Below are 23,813 nucleotides of genomic sequence, written 5' to 3'. Positions count from 1 at the left end.
ATTATCCACCACAAAAAACTCAGAATCTCCAGACAAATCTACCTCTCAAAGTTTCAGCAAAGTACATGATCATACAGAATGTTGATACTGAAGACGGTTTGACCAACGGTGCCACATGTACACTTGAGTACATAACCACAAATCAGGATAAACCTCAAATTGTGTGGCTCACTTTCCCTGACCCAAACATGGGTAAAGCTGCCAGGCAAGAAAATCAACATTTGTATGCTTCAGATACTAACATCAATCGAAGCTGGACTCCAATATTTCAAGTCACTCGACAGTTTCAAGTTGGAAAGTACAAAAATGTAAGAGTAATGCGCAGACAATTTCCAATCAAACCAGCCGCAGCAATTACCATTCACAAATCCCAAGGTATGTCTCTAGCAGAAGCTGCCATCTCATTTCAAGGTAGAATACAGAGACAGATGATATATGTTGCTCTCAGTAGACTCACCTCACTCCAAGGCCTGCATCTTCTTGATTTTCCCCCATCGAAAATTCAAGTTGATGAAAGAGTACAAAAGGAAATGAAGCGCCTTCGAACAGACAAACAACTCCCAATTGCCCACTTTCCTCCAAGAACAGATGACACAATGCTTATCGTGTGTCATAATGCACGATCACTGCATAAACATATTGGAGACTTAAACTCTGATCACAGAATCCACACTACAGATGTCCTCATCATTCAGGAAACGTGGGCACTTCACACTGATTCACTGCACGATTACACCATTCCATCATTCTTGCCCCCTCTCACACTTTACCACTCAACCCAAGTGGATCATCGGCCACACTGCGGAATCTTCATCTACCTCAAGCCACATGTGTCAGTCGCCTCATCTCACCAATATACTTCAACAGGTGTTGAAGCCATCAGTCTGACAGTCACTCATCCACAACAGGACTTGGAACTTCGAACAATTTATTGCCACCCTCCTGGCAGTCTTACCAAAGTCAAGGAAACAATGGCAAACCTTCCACACTCAACACCCAATATGACACTATTAGGAGACTTCAACATAGACCACTTAAAAAATACTAATATAAAGCCTCTTCAACAGTACCTACATACAAACTTCAATGCAAAATCCACAGGCTTGCAAGAAACAACTGATCACCACTCTGGACTAGATCATATTTATACTTCAATAAAAGAATTTCAGTCAGGAGTCCTGGAAACATATTGGAGTGACCACAAAATGGTATGGCTACAAATCTAAACTGTTACTAATGCCAACCACGTACATGTACACTACATACTTGACTTAGAATAGCAAATGTTTATTCCTCATGTCCATGCAGTGACCAGATTATTACTCATCGGGCAAATAACAAACTGACTAATACAAGGAGTAACAGTCGTTCATTCACGGGATGCCACCTCCAAGCACTAATCACCACTGTTTCCATAAACATGAAGATGTCCACCCCCTCGGATTTATACTGAAATCTTCACTGGCTGAAATCAGCATCACGGTACAACAATTCATCACTAGTTAGTTCAGGTATATACTAGTACTCTCAAGAGAGTCTTGCTACTTATACAGCCATACATATGCAATGAAGACTACAGCCATCTTCATCATGCACCATTTACTTACAGTAAGGTACTTGCTGTTACACTTCAGTTCAGTTCATTCTCAATGTTTTCAGACTCGATGAATAATTGAGAAATGACACACATTCTAATATACTAGTACACAAAATACATCAATGATTAAATACAGATGCTTGTAGTCTTCATCACATATCTATGCCTGTATAACTTCAGTTATGCTAACTCCATGAAGGTACTGTAATTTCTTAATAAAAACTTCTCATATACAACTTTGAAATTAACTTCTTCTTCTTGACTGCATAAAAATCATTCCCACAACCATTTTCAACCTGAACACTTCTTACTTCATATTGCACATCTTTTCAACTCTCCCAACCCTTCCTATTCCATATTGCAAACTAAACAAACATATAATTTTCGAAAACCTGGTTATTTGCCACGCCCAGCGTGCATCTTGTTTTAGAATACGTTACTAGAGTGTACCCAAGATGTATACAGGGTCAAAAGTTGTTGGCCATAAAGCGTTGATGATATTTTGTGTGCACGGGATAAACCGTCGGCTGTCGGGAAAACAGTTCAAAGCATTGTACTCCTATTGTAGCTGTTGTGGTATTCTCAGAAGAGGACGCCTCGGCAACAACAGGGGATAACGGGTATATAGCCCTTTTCATTTGCCAATGTCATCTCCTGGCGACATCTGACGGGCTATCCCATGCCAACATTCACCATTTGTTTGTGGCTGTAATTCAGCAAATATGGCCGTGTTTGTGTTCTTGAAAATTGAAACCAATAGAACATGTACAAGGACAGGATTGATTCAGTCCATATTTTCCCTGCGCCTGTATACATGGTATATAGGAAATATAGAGTAAATTAATTACTGCAGTAATTCTCAATTTCTTTAATACAATATATATTGTGTCAACATTGGTGTTGAGTCCTTTAGTCTAACATATTTAAGCAGAACTTATTCGAATACATGTATTGTATACATTGTAACTATACACTTATTACATGTATTAAACTTCCCTATTCATTACTGATTTCCTCATCGAACTAGGGACGAAAATTGCCGCCGATTTCGAGTTGCAGTTACAGTTTTCAAATTACATTGTCCAATAAAGGGAAAAATGGTGTTCGCATTGTGAACACATAATGGTGTCGGTCCTACTTCCCTAAATTTGCAATTCATTTCGAAGAAGCCGTCGCAAACATGTGTACAGATTCAATCTCTCGTATGCGTCGGTATCGTCCATATTAAGGTTGTTCTCCTCCATCAAAATGCTACATATTTCAGAGATGTCACTATCGCAAGGCGCATTGTGGTCCTTAAAGATGCAATCAGGAATGCACACGTTTAACTAATTTTGGCCGACTTCCTGCAAGTAATCATCCACGTCATACATCTCTGGGACACTGTACATAACAAGAGGACGTCCCGACGGCACGTGTGCGTTCCAACTTGGTCGAATAAGGTGGTTGTTCCACACATCTACCACTTCATCAAGCTCCGCCTAGAAAAGATTGAAGCAGATTGAAGTATTACAACAATGCCAATGTACCACTGCCTATACTAAATTTGCAGTTAAGGTAGCTGATGAGTACTAAACATGACTTGACTTCTCCAAGAGCATTAGATAATCGTGTTAAGAACCACCCATTCCCTGATATAACTTTGGTCCCCGCAGTATAGGATCGTTTCTATTTTACGCTTGTCGCTTAAAAACGCTGCACTCACCTGGATAACATCCATAAAGCAGAACTGGAGAATATTTTTATCAATGAAGTCTCTGTCGTATAAGCCGTCAGATGAAAACTGTTGGAAGATGTCCATCCAGAATTGACCACATTCTTTGCGTAGGACACCCCACCATGATTCGATCCGCTGGTTTAGCTTGCTGGTCCCAGTCACAAAGGGAAGTTCGTTGTCGTTTGGTTGAAGGAATGTCTGCATTGCTTCGACGTGTCCGTTTTCCGTGCCTAGATCTGAACGAATACGGCAAGGGCATCCCCCTACCTTGTCAACAGTTTCAAGGAAGTATCCAGCGATAACTCTTGGGTCATTGTTAGTAGGATAGACGTTAAATCACATAATATTTCTGGAAAAACCATCCACACACCCATTTATACAGAACCCGTAGGGTTTCAGTTTATCGTACGAGTCTAAATGCCATATATAGTTTGGACCCTTGCTGAAGTAACTTCTTTGAACGAGTTTACCACATCTTCTCGAAGCGACTCCCATAGGGTCCAGCAATAGCAATAACAACCGAACAGTTTCTCTATTGGTGCGAAGTCTGTTTTGTATGCACTTCAGATGCATCCATCGGTACCCATGCTGTCTACCAGAGCCCCGGATCTGTGCTTCTACGTATTCAGCAACTTCCAATATATCAGAATACCCTTTCCGCCTGCCAAGGTCCAACTTTTTGAGTATCCGTTTTAGGTGGCGGAGACTTATCCTGATGTTATATCGATACCAAAGTAGGCATTGAATTTCAGCATAATTCCAGCTGAGATGGAAATATAACTGTGTGACGTCATCCATGGGATATTGTAAAAGGAGGCCCTATAGATGCAAAAAGGCTACGTCGCAGTGTAGTGCAATTTTATACCAAAAAATTATGTAAACAGTCAAGGACACGGTCCTGCACAGCTTCCTATAGCTTCAAAGCCGAGGCGAAGGAAGTGGTTTAGTATGCCTTGTTGGAGTTCAACAACAGGGTTATCGTTGTAAGCACGGCTGTGATTGGATCAGAAAAAGTCGCAGTGTGAGTTTTGAAACGTGCAGTGCGAGTTTAAAAAGTCTCAGTGCGTGTTTTAAAAGTCGCACTGCGAGTTTAATTTTTTTTTCTCGATGTCCCCTCCGGGCCGCCGTAGTGTCCGCCTTAAGTGTCAGTTCATTTTACAGCTGGGTTGGTTAATGGACTGAGTGGCATATAGTGTTAATTCATTGTGTTGATTTTTTTTATGGCATCTCTGTTCCATTTGTCAGAACCTTTGCTCATGTTGAAGTATGCCCTACCTAGCAGTGTCAGTGTGCATCGTGATCCAATATTCTATACAGTAGCATAAAAAGGTACTGAGTAATTACCTTAAGTTATTTTGCTTAATAAAGACAAAGATCAAAGATAACCTGGTGTATGCTTTTTTGTTTATTTATTCGTTTGTATTATTATACAAATTAATGTATAATACCAAAAATAGTATTTTTGATAATACACGTCATTGTGTGGCCTTCTGTATCTGGAGGAGTCAGTGGTTGTGGACAGGCCACAGCTACCTCCGAGGACTGGTGTCCAGAGGACAGGTTTATTCTTATCTTTTGTTACTTTGGCTATTTCAAGCAAATCAGCTAAAGGAACGATGCAGCTGTGGCGCCACTAAAAAACATACCTGTGCTACTAAATTTTTGAGGCTAGTAGCACAGTGCTACTGAGTCAAAAATTAACTTTGAGCCCTGCTCACAGCAAGTGCGAATTTTGAATGCTTCTTTGATTTCCATAATGTGCAGCGTATTTTAGAAACCACATTTGCGGAGCAAATGTCTTAGGAATATAGGGGTATATTATGTAGCGTATTTTAGAGCATTTGACAACTTATTTTTGTACAAATTCTACCAGATTTCTCATAAAATTCAGATAACTATTTCATGATAAATTAATCATATTTATCAAACTACAATGTTTACGCTAAAAGTCGTTTGGTCAAAAGTCGCCAACGAGTCCGAACGTGAACATCTCGTCTGATAACAAGGTTTCCTTTCTAGCCTTTGTTATCACGAATTGGACAAATATCTGAAATAGGCTTTTCGACCCTTGGTGTGAGTTTTGACTAACGGGACCACATCGGCAAGAATCAACCAACTCTCATTGTCACAACCATGTAATCAAACTCGACCTGCTCGGACACAGCTTGACCATGACGTTGCTCAACTTTCAATTAGCCAATTTAGATAATCGAGTCGTAATCATCATTAAGACGTACATGTATTTATTACTTCACTTCATGTAATCTGATACATTGATTTTTGAATATTGTATGCATGTTGAGATTATGCTGCGGAGATTTAATTAAAAACACCCATTCTTTTAATACCACATCTGACATTCTTGTCTCCTTCACTTCAGGATACGTTACTCTATAATGGAGCAAGGAGCCTTGCATCATTTCAGACGATGCTAAAGACTCATCTTTTTCGACAATGTTATTAATATTGTAAAAGCGCCTTTGAACGGATAATAATCTGAAAAGGGCGCTTAAATTTATATATGGTATATACATACATACATACATACATAATAATACCCAAGGGACAGGAGATGATGATTCTTCAAGTGCTGAAAGCATAATCAAGGTTAGCTACTTGTAAATCATTCTGGTCCACTCATGAATTATCCTCCAGTCAGGGGTTCTGCTGGGTCGTTTTTTCTTTTAGCCAAATTTGCCAAGAAGATGGTATTTCCTTGTATGTTGCCATTTTAGATGAGAATTCCATTCAATTCCATTTCATTTATCCAGTAGCCAAATTATTTAAAAAATAGCAAATGGCTCCTTTGGCTACTCGTGGCAGAAACCCACCTCAGCTTATTTTACCTGCCGCATCATTACCTTCTAATCCCAATAAAATCCCGCTTATACAATGTGACAATTTATTTAGATTACCTTTTTTATTTCAGGGTCGTCAATTTCTCCAAGTTACTGAGTCAAGTAATGGGGATTCCCCATCAAGCCAAGAAGAACTTGAAGTTGATATGTCATGGGCCCCCACTCCTGCCCTAAGAAACTCTGAACTGGAAATGCTTAACCGTTTTCTGCAGCAGGGAGGTTGTGCACCTGTTGATGGGCAGCTCCTCCGCAAACTGGAAGAGGCCTCTGCGAGTACAGTGCACTACTACAAGAGGAAGGCAAAGGTTTGGCTCTTACAGAATTCGAGGATGCCAATGTATGCCGTCAGAATCATTGAGAAAGAATTGGAAAATTTGAAAGAAAGGAAAAAACTGAAGCCCCAAGATGTGCTGGCCCGACTGGAATTGATGAGTTGAAGCAGATGTACCCACAGATGTGGTACCTAATGTCCCTTGCTTCAATTCTTCCCTTATCCAATGCTATATCTGAACGGGGTTTCAGCTACATACAATTACTGTGCAAGAAGAACTTGGGTTCCATGAAATCAGAAACTTGGACAAGCTACTGAGAGTCCGGTTGTTTCAGTTGCCACTCAATGAAAAGGCAGTGGTTGCAATCATTGAGATCTTTGATACAAAATTTAACAAGAAGAGGCATATCCTCCTCTAAGCTGATCAGAGTTAAATAATTATGATTAATATGATTGTCTGTAGTGTTGCCCTCAGGTGTATATGTGTAATAACTCTCTGGTATTGACTTACTGTAAGCCTTCGAGTTTTAGAAAGAATAAGAGTGAAACTATATTAAAATTAATTACCTAGTTCACTCAGTTAACTTTATAATGAAAGCTACATGAGAAGGATTACTTAAGGAGAGGAGTGACTATGCACTTTTTTGTTCATCGCTACCGCACAGAATTTCAAAATCAATGACGATGCTACACCAAAATACGGATGAAAGGTCCCCAAATTAGCCTGAGAAAATTAGAGGGTACAGAGGTGTCTATGCAATTGAAAGCTCTGTGAGTGGTCTCTTATCGGAGATTAAAAGGATAAAAAGAGACTCAAGGCTCCTATCAACTTGAAAGAGAGATCAATTTTCTTCGATCTAAAGGATTCACGAGTCGTCACTATGGTTCAGGCACAAGCCATCATGTATGTCAAGATCACTGAACCATATTGGCAACTTGTGTCTTCTCTAGGATGTGCCCTACCTGACTCTGCATGAGTACATCAAGCCCCTTCTGGAGAACCTTGACAACTTCACTGCTGACCCACAAATGCTGCTCGAGGATGATAAAGTCATTCCTAGATTTCCCTCTACTCGTGACACCGTTTTCTACAATGCTGCCATGAATATCCGCCATCCTGATAAAATGGACTTACTGCTGAGAGTGATCAGCTGCCCAATGGGGGCCTTTGCAAGATGCAACCGAAAGCAGCTCAGTGATATCCTGGAAGGACAGTATACTTAACCTGCTTCAGCGGCTGATTTAGAAGTGGCCTCTCCAATCTTACCAGTGAGAGAAACTTTGGTAGTCTTGACGTGAGTCAGAAACGAAGAAGGCATGCTACCCTGCACTTCGATAGTAGTGTTCTCCTGCTCAATTCTAACAGAAATAGGCTTGTTTCTTGGCTTCTCTCCAAACCTAAAAAAAAGAGGAAAGCTTTGATGGCAAAGAAAAACTCGGCAAACTGTTGCGGCTAAGGCTGTCAGTAATGTTGAGTAACATTATAGAATGAAACGGCCAGGGGCCATTGTGCTCACCGTATACATCTTTTAGTAGGCAGGATCATGCTTAGTTTAGAGGTGATTATGGTGAACACAATCAGGCATGAAGACTTTTTTTAGATGTGTAGTGATGTCAAGTAATAAGACAGGGCAGTATATATAAGTTTATGATCCAACCAATAATTGTCTATGACATCAACAAGATCAATATCGTGTGATTGCTAAGAGTCCCTGCAATAAAAAATTCATCGAAAAAAAGTCATTAATAAGCAAGATATTGCACGTCCTACTTTTTCAGTTTTGACCCCCTGGTGGCCAAATCAAGAATCAGATGAGGCCAAAATTCGGTGTCAGAGATTATCTGATGTAGGGGGTTACATGTACCAACTTTCAAGTTCATAGCTTCAGCAGTTAAGAAACGTGCCATAGTTACACTCTAATGGCCAATTTACGCCATTTGACCTCTGTGACCTAGAAAAGGAGGTCAAATCCAAAAATCGTAGGACATGTGGTGTATCCTTGCTAGAAGTCCCTGCCATAAAAATTTTATCGAAAACAATTCACTCAAATAAGCAAGATATTGCACTTCTTCCTTTTTCCATTATGGCCCCCTGGTGGCCGAATAAAGAATCAGATCAGGCCAAAATTCGGCATCAAAGGTTATCTGATGTAGGGGGTTATATGCACCAAGTTTCAAGTTCATAGCTTTACTGGTTAAGAAACGTGCCATAGTTTACACTCCAACGGCCAATTTACGCCATATGACCTCTGTGACCTTGAAAAGTAGGTCAAATTGAAAACCCGTAAGACATGTGATGTATTCTTCCTAAGAGTACCTACCATAAAAATTTTATCGAAATCAAGTCACTTATAAGCGAGATATCACACTTTAGATATCCACTTTTGGCCCCCTGGTGGCAAAGTTGAGAATCAGATCAAACTGAAATTCAGCACCAGAGGCTATGTGATATAGGGGGTTATATGTACCAAGTTTCAAGTTCATAGCTTTAGCGGTTAAGAAACGTGCCATAGTTTACACTCTAACGGCCAATTTACGCCATATGACCTCTGTGAACTTGAAAAGTAGGTCAAATTAAAAACCCGTACGATATAAGATGTATATTTGCTATGAGTACCTACAACACAAGTTTCATCGAAAACAAGTCACTAATAAGCGAGATATCACACTTTTTAGATATCGACATTTGGCCCCCTGGTGGCCAAGTTGAGAATCAGATCGGACCGAAATTCAGTGTCAGAGGTCACCTGACCTAGGGGGTGCTGTGTACAAAGTTTTAAGTTCATAGCCCTAGCGGTTAAGAAACGTGCCACTGTTTTTTAAATAGGATACGACGACGGACGACGGACGACGACGACGGACGACGGACACTGCGGTATTACATAAGACTCCCCTACAGTGAGCCAAAAATCAAGAAAATGTAAGATACAAGTCAGAAAAGACAAAAGGGAAAAGATAAAAAATAATAAAATAAAAAAATATTTTTGGCCGTCCCTGACCGGGGTTTGAACTCACGACCTTTGGATTGCCACAACACGAAAAACACAAAACATGCAATTTCGGCCATATCTGTGTCTGCGTTGTGACCTCTGTGACCTCGACAAGTAGGTCAAATTATAAACCCATATGATATATGATGTATCCTTGCTATGAGTACCTACCACAAAAGTTTTATCGAAAACAAGTCATCAATAAGCGAGATATCACACTTTTTAGATATCCACATTCGACCCCCTGGTGGCCAAATTTAGAATCAGATCGGACCGATATTCAGCACAGGAGGTTATCTGATATAGGGGGTTATATGTACCAAGTTTCAAGTTCATAGCTGTGGCGGTTGAGAAACGTGCCATAGTTACGCTGAAACAGCCAATTTATGCCATTTGACCTCTGCAACCTTGAAAAGTAGGTCAAATTAAAAAATTGTACGATATATGATGTATCCTTGCTATGAGTACCCACCACGAAAGTTTTATTGAAAACAAGTTATTGATAAGCGAATTATCACACTTTTTAGGTATCCACATTCGGCCCCCTGGTGGCCAAGTTGAGAATCAGATCAGACTGAAATTCAGCACCAGAGGTTATCTGGTATAGGGGGTTATATGTATTAAGTTTCAAGTTCATAGCTGTGGAGGTTGAAAAACGTGCCATAGTTACACTGAAACAGCCAATTTACGCCATTTGACCTCTGTGACCTTGAAAAGTAGGTCAAATTAAAAACCCGTATGATATATGATGTATCCTTGCTATGAGTACCTACCACAAAAATTTTATTCCAAACAAGTCATTAATAAGCGAGATATCACACTTTTTAGATATCTACATTCGGCCCCCTGGTGGCCAAATTAAGAATCAGATCGGACCGAAATTTAGTGTCACAGGTCATCTGACCAAGGGAGTCCTGTGTACAAAGTTACAAGTTCATAGGCTTAGCGGTTAAGAAACGTGCCACTGTTTTTGAAACAGGATACGACGACGACGACGGACGACGACGACGACAGACGACGACGGACGACGGACACTGCGGTATTGTAAAGACTCCCCTACGGTGAGCCAATAATTTGACCATTTGAGACAAGCAAGACTTGTTCTCACGCCGCCTCATCCGGAAAACCTGGGCTTCCAATACTTGTCTAGGGCCGTTGTTTTCATATCACCATTCATGCACCAAAATGTAATTACTATCATGTGTGGTCCTTGACCATTGTATCTTTTCATCCCAGTATTTTACGAATAAAGAATCAGTTGTACAAAGAAAATCAGCGAGTCACGTTTGCCATCTCTTCAACTCCCCATGTAGAAAGTTTCTTAGTCTTTTCGACATGGTGCCGTGACCAGGATCTGGGATACAAACACAACGCAATGTACTATCAATAACTCAATTTTTCAATTCAAAGGACTAAAACATAACCAAACACCTAAAACAGATTTATAATGCTAACACTAAAGGGAATACAGTCAAATCAAAACAGAATATCGCAACTAAACAACCAATCATGTCAAAAACGGGCAAACTTGATACTTGATGACAAAACTTTGTCAGGAACGTCATGGCCCTGTCACACTATTGCGTATCGTACTAGCGTACGCCAGTGTATGAAAAATATAACTCATACGCTGGTATACGCTGACATACGCTAGGGGTACGTCAGGCATAGGTTGTATACATTGCAAGCTAGGTCGCATACGGTTGCATACGCTGGCATACGGCGAGGCAGACAATTATTTTTAAGCATGCTTAAAAATGTTGTGTGTATTCGGACGTACGGTTTATACGCTACGCATATGATCTGAATACAAGTTATGCTAGAGGTACGTTACTCATAGGTCGAGTACGCTGGTCATACGCTGGACATACGTTGGCATGAAGGTGTACTATACAGCTAGCGTATTGACAGCGCATGAGTAACGTACATCCAACGTATGTGTGACGTATCTGCAACGTATATAGACATCTTGGCGTATGCCTGACAATTGAGAAACGTTTTTAACATACAACTAGCGTATGATTGGCGTATGGCCAGCGTATCCCCAGCGTATTGCCAGCATTTTGAGAAAATGTATTTATAGGCTCCCATTTTGAGATCTTCTTCAGTTCTTCGTGGACCTCCGACAAGAGCGGATGGAGGTAGCTCTTCTTCAACATCAGTATGACCTGATCGATTTGGCTGTTCACCACATCCGATATTCAAGAATAAAAAGAAGGAAGAGAAAAAGAAGAAGACGTGAAGTCTGGGTGAGACCATGGATCGGAAAGCGACGGCAGTTTGGCCTCTCTGACCAGCTTCTGGTTGAGGTCCGAAACGAGGACCAAAGATCCTTCAAGAACTTCATGCGGGTGGAACGAAATAAATCAAAGTATGAATAGCTATACCACACTCTTCAGAAAACACATCGGAGTACAATGTACGCACTGTTACGTACATCGCGACGTTACGTCGTGCGGAGCGCTACGGAGCGCCCGGCGACATCGTTAGCTGATCGGCAGTTTGGTACATCATACCACACTTCATATTTCCGCAAGAGGGAACTCGCGGTACATCTTAATGTTGTGATATTTTTTGACCAATCAGAGGAAGCTATCCGCTTCACCCCGCACCATGAACTTCCAGAAACGGAGAATAAACAAGTGAGTTTCAACTTCGTCAATTTGACGTTTACAAAGTCCGATTTCACCCAATCTACGACCAAAAACGCTCAGAAAAGCTTGCGGTTAGTTATTTATAAGTCTTAGGAATACAATGAATGCAGTGATATAAAATTATTTTGCCGTTTGATACGAAAAAACGATCGTCAAAGTTGGAAGATACAGGCCGCTTCAAATGCAAAACGGGTTAGACGAATCTAAGTAGCGTACTCTCCCGCATTAATTATTGGGATTAGTCACGTGACCCCATTGGCGCGTTGTGATTGGTCAGTTTGCAGGACTGTTCCATTTACTTCCTGGTTTGGGTGGAGTAGGTTGTTTTTCCATAAATTTCCTGGAATCTTTAATTTAAATCTTATTTTGCACTCAAACTTATAGTTATAGGTTATTTTTTTAATTCAAAGCTTAATGCATTGTCACATCAATATTATAATTGACGAGTTGCACTTAGCGATGAACGCCTTAATAAGCCTGGTTTTACCTCTACTGTCATCCATTATCAACTGACATGATGTAGTTTTACACAAGGGAGGTTAATAGGTATGTTTGAGTACTTTGAATAAAGTCATTGCGACAATATCATGCATTTTGTAGTCCAGTTTTCATGATCAAATCATGTACAGTAGTTGGTAGGGTAGGCATTTTTTCCTGCACCTTAGAGGCATAGTCACGTGACATAGTTATAAAAATAGATACACACGTGGCACTGTTTATCTGTTACATTTTTCACGCCTGTCATTCAGCCTCAGTGGCAGGCCTATTGGGATCATGATATTTCTTTATATCATGGTCTTATTCAAGTTCATGAGTATTCTAAAGATAAAGATCGAATAAAGGAGGTCATACGGTCGTATGAAATTGCCATTGCATGCAAGTTCAGTGTGTGGCACGAAGCACTAGACCATCATTTCGGCCTACATACAAGTCAGAAAGGTATGTAGTATAGACCGTGTACATGATGTACATACCTGTGTGACATCTGTATGTATGATGACTACTTACTGCAGTGTAGGGAGGCTGGCTATGACAATTGTCATGATGATGTGCATGTTACAGCCAGATAGGTAGGCTACATGTAGGCCTAGCGGAGAAAATCTAATGTTTAGGCTATATAGCTAGGCTAGGCCTAGGGCAGGCCTAGGCTACATACTTTTTTATATCACTTCTCTTCCACATTATGCCTACTAGCAACATGTAGCCTATGATGACGTCCTGTTCAACTAATTGAATGGGCAAGTTTTGCAATTATTTGTCCATCCAGAACAGAATTGATCATCACATCGCCACTCACATCACCAGCCCCCCACCCCCCCCCCCCCCCCCCGCATATTATACTCGAAGGGCTGTACAAAGCCCTGTAAATAATAGTGTGGGCTGAGAACTGCCCCCCTCCTCCCTGAGACCTCATGTTTTCCATGCAGATTTGGGAAAAGAGGGGTGTGCCCCCCCCCTCATCATGGCCCTGGACCAATGGACCATGATATACGGACCATAATATACAATCCAAAACATTCATTTTGTTACATTCATTATGGTTTACCCTTTACTAAATGTTTCTGAACTGTCATTGCGCTAAGCACGTGTTTTTGTTGCCGGAAGACTTATCATCGATGCTCATTCGTCGAGCCTTATTTGGAAGAACCAATGAAAATTGAGAATGATGTCATGAATATAAATTAGTATGAATATTAATCGACTATGCCTCTAAGGTGCAGGAAAAAATGTCTTCCAGTTGGTAGTTGCAGTAGTTCCCTCACCGAAAAGCAGTGTGATATCAGTCAGGATTCAGTCAGGTTGCAGTGTTACCTCACATTTTTATGGCAGTGTTGAAATCAGTGGAAAGCAGTCATAGGGAGTGTTTTTCAGTCACGCGTTACCAAAGCATACAGTTATACAGCAATCAAAAATAGAGGTTAGGGAGTCATGAAATGGCCAGGGCCATTGTGCTCACCTCATGTGGAGGAAAGATGGATAAAGAGCATGGTATTGTGTCATGTAGTGTTAGGTTTGATGTAGGTCCAAGCAATTACAATTTCCCCAAAATGGCCAATTTACAGTACATTCGACCTATGTGACCTTGAAAAGTAGGTCAAATCAAAGAAGACCCGGGTGACACATTGAATGGTTGTTAGAATTAGATGTACCTATGATATAAAATTGGTGCCAATCGGGCAAGTCATTACTAGAAATAATGCCATTTTGAAGAATTTAGGATTTGGCCCCCTCCCTGGAGGCCAAACGGCAAATCAGATCGCACCAAACTTCGGTACCTGAGATCACCTGACCAAGGGGTACATGTGTACTTAATTTGTGATCAATAGTCATTGCAGTTAAGAAACGTGCCATAGTTACGGCCTGACGGCGAATTTACGCCATTTGACCTCTGTGACCTTGACAAGAAGGTCAAATTAAAAACCTGTGTGACATATACTGTATGGTGGTTAGATGTACCCATGATATCAAATTGGTGGCAATCGGGCAAGAAGTTAAGGAATAATCACATTTTTAAGGTTTTTGGATTTTGCCACCTGGTGGTCAAGTGGTGAATCATATTGGACCAAACTTCAGTCCCTGAGATCACCTGACTAAGGGGTAAATGTGTACCAAATTTGGGATCAATAGTCATTGCAGTTTAGAAACGTGCCATCGTTACATCCTAATGGCCAATTTACACCATTTGACCTCTGTGACCTTGAAAAGGAGGTCAAATCAAAAACCCGGAGGATATATGATGCACCTTTGCTAGAAGTACCTACCATATTTTTTTCAAAATTTCCTGACTACTATTAAGGGAGATATTGCATATTTTCACTTTTAACGTTTGGCCCCCTGGTGGCCAAACCATGAAACGAATCAGACCGAAACTTGGTCATCAAGGTGTCATTACATAAGGGTACATGTGTACCAAGTTTCAACTCAATAGCTCTAACAGTTACGAAACGTGCCCTGCTAACGGACGACGGACGACGGACGACGACGACGACGACGACGACGGACGACGGACGCCACGGTATGGGATAAGCTCAACTCTGCTAAGAGGTGAGCTAATAAGCAGTGGTAAGGCAGTCAAAAGCAGTGCTCATTTAAATATTTAGGCTGACTGATTTCCACAGTTTTTGACACTGAAAATGACTCCCCACTATGCATCATGCACAGGGCTGGCAGTGGGGTTCAGTGTTAATTTAAATATTTCGCAGCACACTGAATCCACACTGAAACACCACTGATTTTGACTGCCATTTCCAAAACCTCCTGGGGGGAGCAGTCATTTTCAGTGTTAATATGAATAATTTATTCAATGGCATGCAGGCCCGATGCCGAGAGAGGTTTGGGGACGTGACCCCCCCCCCCTGTGCTGATGACAACCAAAGAAATTGTTCGAAACAGCAAAAACTTCTAGCCAAATGTTACTTTTGCTGTCCTATTTTAGACGGTGTGTTTGCGTCCAATATGGCAGTGATGACGTCATCTGCACAAATAGAGGACATCGCCATTGCATGATGACGTGACACAGTAAAAAGATGACAAATTCACGTCCTTGACCTACGTCATTGCAAACTTTGTCATAATGACAGTGGTCAGAAGGGGTTACTAGACAATTAAAACAACACATGGCACATAGCTGGCCCTGCGAAATGAATTTTACCTTAGGTGGATTTTGTTGGAAATAGCTGGAATTTCCAGCTCTTGGCTGGAATAAGCTGACATTTAGAGAGTTACATCGAAAAGTTACAGCTGGCAAAAGCTGACAAAAACTGGAACTTTATCCATGGGGTGAAAATTCTTGGCATTTTCTGGAACTTTACTTTTCGTAAAAGTTCCAACACTGGAAATCTCTGTCACTTTACTATAAGATTGTCAAAAGCTGGAATTAGCTGGAAATTTCAAATTCAATGTTTCTGACAATTGTTGGAAAAAGCTGGCATTTGCTGGCATTATGCAAATTGCTATTATGTTATGCAATTCTATCATGTGGTCTTATCACCTGACCTATCCCATGATGCATTACACCTCAAGTCAAACAAAGAAATCATGTGGGAGCTCTCCTTATTTCTTGATTTTTACACCGAATTCAATATCAAGATATCCAAAGTTTACACAAATTCAATTGGAACACATAAGGATTCAAATGAATGCAAAAAGGGTAATCTGGACAGGCCTTGAGGTTGTTTTTTTAGCATATGAAGAAGCCTGAATCAGTGCATGTGCTGTTAGCCTGTATTATTGTAGGCTATGCATGATCGTAGACCCGGACGGTATCATAACTGTAAGATTTTGCATGGGAGATGTCCACAGCTCATGACTCGTGTTGTGATGGAGTCAATCAACTGTCAGCTTGCTCCATCGTTCTTTTCAAGGCCGTGCAGTGATGTTATTTGGACATCCATTTTGGACGTCAGTCCCGGTCTTCAACCCTGCTCTCCTGACATCAAAGTGATAGAGTGTGCTATGTTTGGTTAACATCATGTTGATGTCACGGTATCCGGTTAAAACGGCACCTCTTTTTTAGTTGGCTCACCTTACGAGCCTATGCGATGATGTGGTGTCCATCGTCGGTGGCGGCCGTATGTTAGCGCAGCACGTTTCGTAAAGCCTGGACTTAAAACGCCTGGCAGAGGTGTCTGCAAGGAGCCTCAGTGAAGCAATAATCTTACGTTTTATATTATGAGCCTCTAATGCTCGTGTAAGTCCATTCAACACACACCAAGAATGATAGATTTACATTATAACAGTGTGACAAGATTGTGTCAGAAAACTAAGGGATTAGGTCAGTGGCATGTGCTCAAAACTTGATAATGCTACAGCAATCATGTTTGCAAGTGACATAAATCACTTGTTTGCATAGATAATTTCAGGTACCCGCAACAAGAACTGGTCATCCTAGTAACCCCTGTTGGAAGCAAAATCAACCTGCAACCTTTAATCATATTTCTGTTTGACAGAAATTGCTTGTTTGCAGTTATAATTGCAGATGCCATCAAAATTGAATTAGAATTGGAAATCGCACGGCCAGGGATCAAGCAAAATCAACATGCAATCATGTTTGCATGTGAAAAAATTGCCTGTCTGTGGTGATAATCGCAGGTGCGTGTGACAAGATTGCAATCAGCAAAGTCAAAACCAAGCGATTATTGGTTTTACTCTAAGACAAGAGATCTTTTTGTAGCATATCACAACGATTCTAATCATAGTCACTGTTGAGTGACAAAAAACGCCTGTTACTTAGTGTGCAGCGCTCTGATCGATTCAAACGCAGAGCAGGTCGCATACTGAATTTGTAATTTCCAGCTTATGTCAACTAATGCCAGCTATTTCCAATAGTTGACAGCCCTGACATTGGTAAATCAGCTGGAAGGCCTGGGTCCAGATTTTTCCACCTAATTCCAGCTCTGGAAATTAGGTTCCAGCTAATGCCAGGTTATGCCAGCTTTTTCCAGCAACTGGCATTTTCTGGCACTGCCATTTACCCAAAGTCCAGCCCTGACATTTTCTGGAATTTCCAGCTAATTCCAGCCTTTAGGCAAGGAAAGATTGTTTGGAATTAGAAGGAAATTCTCGGCTTTTGCCGACAATTTCCAGTCGAATTTCGCAGGGGTACTGTCAGTGATGTCAGGGATTGAAGCTAGATCAAATTGACGTCCAAATAAAGTAACTGCACGCGGCCTGTAGAATAATGATCTAACAGACTGATTGATGTGTATTGTTGCCCACAACATCAGCTGCTGACTGCAGCTCCCATGCAGATATCTTGCAGTGTATGCATACATTACAACACCTATAGGGCCTACAGCCTTCTTGCAGTGTATGCATACATTACAACACCTGTAGGGCCTATACAGCCTTCTTGATTTGCTGAAAATACAACTTCAGTGTCTGTCTAGATTACCCTTTTTGCATTTATTAGACTATCAAATTCAAACTTACTAACTTCCTGTCTCAGGTTGCATTATGGGTGATATATTTAACACTGAATTTGACTGCAATTACCACTGCTTTACACTGCCATCAAGTCTTAATCTCAACAGTCATAAAGCAGTGGTTTTCAGTCATGTTGAAAATGCCACAGGTTTCGATCAGAGTTGGAGAAGTGGAAATCAGTGGTCTTTTAGTCGTTCATAATGATATGCAAGTGGCAGTGCTTAGCAGTGGTCTCTCAGTCAAAATCAGTGGTCTTAAAACATTAAGAAAAAATGATATGCCTAAGACAGTCATATGCAGTGGGGGTTTCAGTCAAAAGCAGTGTGATGCAGTCATTTTCAGTGCACTGCCTTTCGGTGAGGGTTGTTTGTTGTTGTTGTTAGAAGTATAAGTAAGTAGGGGATTCCAGTAAGGCCGCATCATAGTTTACTGTTGGCAACAACAACAACACTGGAGACATTTTACACAGAAAAACAGTGGAAATTTTATGACTCTGAGTAACATATCATCTATCAATATCAATATACCACTGTCGCCATTGACGTAAATATAGATAACGCCCGAAGATTTTACTCACAAACCAGCACCCCATTTACACCAAACCCACAACATACCAGCACCCGCACAATCCGATTTTTATACCTCGAACAGCCCGCGCCACGGGTATATGCTAGTGTTGATAAAAATTGATTGGTAGAGGTATGCCTGAGTTTTTTGGTGTCATGTGTCAATTGTGATGGCCCGATTACTTACTTTTTTCACAGGTTAACAATATAAATGTTTGTTTACTCTTTCCAGGAGTACTCATTCCATCCACTATGACATATCCACACAGTCAGAGAATTGGAAAGGAATGAAGGATGAAGAATCTTTAAAGGAAAATAATTTAATGTTTAGTTGACGGTTGTGCAGTGAGACAGGACTCTGATTTACTATAGTATGACAATTATGTTGGATCTGTGTCTGTTCGAAACTTTGTTCGGATATCATGTTTTGAGCCTGGGGTTTTGAGTTTAAACACATTTCATAGATTAAAGAGAATGGTGTTCATTAAGTAATAGGAAGGTACTTACGGCTGAATTTTGCATTTCATTACGGAGGTTTTGATATATTACAAGCCAAGGTTGGTAGTAAGAAATATTTTCCCGCGAAATTCTTTTTAAAAAATCAAAATGGCTGACGCACAAATCCAAGATGGCCGCCACTTCAACATTTTGCCAAGTGCAACATGTTTTGTTTTCTCTGATTCTGATTTGGTAGTTTGTTTATGCCTTCATAATATGATTAGATTCAGTATAGAAGACTTAATGGTATCAACATTGAAAATTTCTGCTCCGATTTGGCGGAAAATGTTGGTGAGATATCAGATGATATGTCATTATCAGAGTCAGTGAGTTGTTATGGAAAGTCGATTTCGTTCGCTCTCGATACACATGCACCCTCGGTACAGAGGACCATAGTTCTACGCCCCAAGACCGCATTCTTAGAACAGGATGTAGTCCACGCCCGCCTGGAGGAGCGACGACTTGAGCGCCAATATCGACGGACGAGGCTTACTGTTCATCACGATATCTGGAAGACACAGGCCAAGTCTGTTAATGCTATGATTGAGCAGGCCAAAGTCAAACACTACAACACTGCTTTTGCTTCGGCTTCTGTGTCTGAGTCAATACAGATTGTCGAAGAACTATTATCACGTAAGGTACCATCTCCGCTTCCCAGCCACGATGATGATGTTTAACTAGCAGAACGATTTAACACGTACTTTGTTGATAAGGTCGCTGGCATTAAGCAAAGACTTCCCCAAGTTGACGTTGACAAGGCCTCTAGTGAACAATACAATGTGCAACGTTCTCTCTCCATGTTTAAGGAGGTGGACGAACAATATGTTGCCAAGGTGATCAAGGCGATGAAGTCAAAGCATTGCAGTCTTGACCCAGCACCTACGTCACTAGTAAAAGATGCCCTAACCACGCTGCTGCCAATCATTACCAAGATCATCAACCTGTCTCTTTCATCAGGGATCTTCCCTGAGGAGTGGAAGGAGGCCATTGTTGTCCCACTTCTCAAGAAGGCATCTTTAGATGCGGAGGTGTTAAAGAACTTTAGACCAGTCTCTAACCTTAGCTTTCTTTCTAAGGTCCTGGAAAAGGTAGTCTCGAAACAGCTTATGGAACATATACGAACAAATGGGTTGCAGACAAGGTATCAGTTGGCCTACAGGGAAAGGCATTGTGTCGAAACTGCTCTCCTACGGGTCCATAACGACATCGCCAGGGCACTGGGATCGAGGAAATGTGTACTTTTAGTACTCCTTGATCTCAGCGCTGCCTTTGACACTGTCAACCACGAGATACTCATACGTCGTCTTCAAGCAATGGGTGTCGAGGGGATTGCGCTGTCTTGGATACGTTCCTACCTGACAAACAGGTCACAGCGTGTTCGCATTGGTACAGAAACATCAAGTCCGGTGGGCTTGAGTTGTGGTGTTCCACAGGGCTCCGTTCTTGGACCGGTTCTTTTCTCCCTCTACACAAACCCCTTGGCTGGCATTCTCGAACGTGGTGCAGATGGCAACCACGATGGGGGCTACCACTTGTATGCCGACGATACTCAAGAGTACTTGGCTGTTCTTCTGTCAAATGCATGTGCCGCTGTAGAGACAATTAGTGGAAGTGCAACTGACGTTAGCCGATGGCTGGGCGAGAATGATCTCGCATGCAATAATGACAAGACTGTGTTCCTGTTTATACGATCAATGTACACTCGCTCCTTGCCGGATATCCAAGGAATCAGGGTTGTGGACTGTGTTGTTGAGCCATCTGACTGTGCAAGGAATCTTGGAGTGATTTTCGACGGCCTGTTTACTTTTAAGCAGCATGTCTCCTCCACCGTCCAACGTGCGAATATGGCACTACACAACATAGGCAAAGTCAGGAGGTATCTCTCAGCAGATACAAATCGCTTATTCACCCAGCTTCTGGTAACCTCGAGACTGGATTCCCTGCTTGTTGGTCTCCCCGCAATCACAGTGGGGCCATTGCAGAAAGTGCAGAACGCTGCTGCTCGTCTGGTAGTCAGATGCCGGATGTCGGTGCATATAACTCCACTTCTCCATGAACTGCACTGGTTGCCGGTAGCACAGCGAATTCAATACAAGGTTCTCATGTTTGCTTTTAAAGCAATCTATGGACTGGTTCCATCTTATATTTCCGAGCTCATTGTCGCGCAGTCTCATTCGTTTGACGTGCGAGCGCGGGGGTGTGTCAGGCTGCGGGTGAGTCCAAAGCCGGTTGTACCATCATACGGTGACCGGGCTTTCTCTCTCGCAGCCCCACAGCTCTGAAATGCTCTACCCGAGCGACTGAGATTGTGCGACAACCTTAGCTCATTCAGAGTCCTTCTGAAAACCCACCTCTTTCGGGAGGCCTTTGGATGAGTTGGGGTTTTCCATTGTAAAGCGCATTGAGCAGACAATTGTCTGGATACTGCGCCATATAAGCATCATTTATATATATATATAGTATCCTGGTGATGTACACTTACCTCGGCATTGTAAAAATCCAAAATGGCCGCCATTGAAAATCCAAGATGGCCGCCACTCATTCCGACATTTTTTTCAAGTGGCATCGTCACAAGCTTTCCGTAGACATATTACATGCCACACATCGTTGCAGACTCCTGCTATAGCAGTCTGCATAAATATAAGTGGTGGACATTTTGAATCCAAGATGGCTGCCGCCAATCCCAAGATGGTCGCCAATGGATTCGGCATGAGAAAAAAATGCTGTCTGGAAATTTTCATCATTTTCCGCCCTTTTTTGGGCAGTGTAGACAAGAAAATAGGAGAGAAATGTGTACCTTTTAAAAATTCTTTGCCCTAGGGTAGGCCCCTCTACCCCCCTGCTAAATGACGTGACCCACATGTCCAAATGTACTACAGAACCCATTGTAATGGATTTGTGAAACAATAAGAGGTCTTTATATATAAATCAATGTCATTTCGTTATTTATTAACCGATTTTCAAAATTCAAAAAACACTTTGATCCTTACCTCCAGCTCTATCACCCTATCTAGAAATATTGTGTGTTTTATGAAGTTAAAAAAATGGTGTGGTATAGCTAGTATAAAGTTGGTGGCCTGCCGGCCATGTTGGATTTTGGGTGGGTCCGAAATCGATAGGAACCCTCCTCTACCCTAGGACATCACACCACATAAGTTTCAGGTCTGTCGTTCACTCGGTTCTTCTTGAGTTATGGGGCGGAATCCAAAAACAAAGAAAACAGCCTGGCAGCCATCTTGGATTTTGTATCGGGTCCAAAATCAATAATAGGGAACCTCCCTCATACTTGGTCATCACACCATAGACGTTTCAGGTTTGTCACTCACTCAGTTCTCAAGTTATGGGGCGGAATGTGAATGAATGGTCCAGGGACCATGTGCTCACCTCAGTTAATGTTAGTGCATGCTAATTGCAGTCGATGTACATGTCACTTGGAAATTGGTTGACATCTAATCAACAGTTTAGGGAGTAACAAGGAAACGTTGAATTTTCAACATGGCGGCCATATTTGTCATTAGATTACATTGAAAATTGGGGATAACATAAAAAGAACATAAAAAGTACATAGATACATAGGCCTAATCACATGAAATTTGGTTGCAATTCAATTATCAGTTTCAGAGTAATAGGACTTTGAATGATTTTCAAGATGGCCGCCTGGCAGCCGTATTAGGTGACAGATTTGACTGAAAATTTGGGATAATGGAGAGGGTGCATAGATACATAAACACAAGAAATTTGGTTGAAATTCAATCATCAGTTTCAGAGTAATATGACTTTGTTCAATTTTCAAGATGGCTGCCTGGCGGCCATATTTGATGTCCAAGCACGCCAAATTTCAGAGGTAGATTAGAGGGTCACAAGATACATGTCCACACAAGTTTAGAGGCTTATAGCTCAAAGAGAAACGAAACGTGCCACCTTACAGTGATTTAATAAAGTTTAGCCTCTGTGACCTTGAAAAGTAGGTAAAATCAAAAACCCGGAGGATATATGATGTACCTTTGCTAGGAGTACCTACCATATTTTTTTTCAAAATTTTCCGACCAGTATTACGGGAGATATTGCATATTTTTACTTTTAATGTTTGGCCCCCTGGTGCCCAAACCATGTACCGAACCGGACCGAAACTTGGTCTCCAAAGTGCCACTACATAAGGCTACATGTGCACCAAGTTTCAACTCAATAGCTCTAACAGTTACGCAACGTGCCCTGCTAACGGACGACGAATGACGACGACGACAATGATAACGATGACAGACGACAACAATGGACGACGGACGCCACAGTATAGGATAAGCTCACCTCTGCTGAGAGGTGAGCTAAAAACCATGTTTTGGCCTGGCAGCCATCTTGGATTTTGAGTCAGGTCCAAAATCGATTGGGTACCTTCCCCACACTTGGTCATCACACCTTAAAAGTTTCAGGTTTGTGACTCACTATAGGCTATAGTCACTCACTTCTAAAGTAATGGCGCGGAAAGGGAAAAACCAAGTTGGTAGCCTGGCAGCACTCTTGGATTTTGTGTAGGGTTAGGGTTAGGGCTGTACATTTGATCGTGTGGTGGGGGATAATACAATGAAACGGCCAGGGGCCATTGTGCTCACCGTAAGTATTTTTAGAAGACAGTTACAGAAAGTGCTACAGTATGTAGCCAAAAATTGTTGTCTTCATTGCATTGGATACTGATGGGCAATCCCCGCCAGTAGGTTGGTTGTCAAGGTAAATGATTTGGTG

General features: G+C 41.5%; 1 protein-coding gene across 1 annotated transcript in view; it reads right to left on the bottom strand.

The window, feature by feature from the left end:
• The window catches only part of LOC135503452 (uncharacterized), a 188,558-nt gene that overhangs the window by 148,369 nt on the left and 16,376 nt on the right, over positions 1-23,813 (bottom strand). The window contains exon 2 of the mRNA XM_064797027.1: positions 7,407-7,841. Within this exon, the coding sequence (XP_064653097.1) occupies positions 7,407-7,559 (153 nt within the window). The 5' untranslated portion in view covers positions 7,560-7,841. The remainder of the gene's footprint in view (positions 1-7,406; positions 7,842-23,813) is intronic.

The sequence above is a fragment of the Lineus longissimus genome, chromosome 19 (assembly GCF_910592395.1).
Source record: "Lineus longissimus chromosome 19, tnLinLong1.2, whole genome shotgun sequence".
Taxonomy (NCBI): Eukaryota; Metazoa; Nemertea; class Pilidiophora; order Heteronemertea; family Lineidae; genus Lineus; species Lineus longissimus.
Note: the sequence above shows the minus strand (reverse complement) of the source record. Positions and strands in the feature narration are given on the sequence as shown.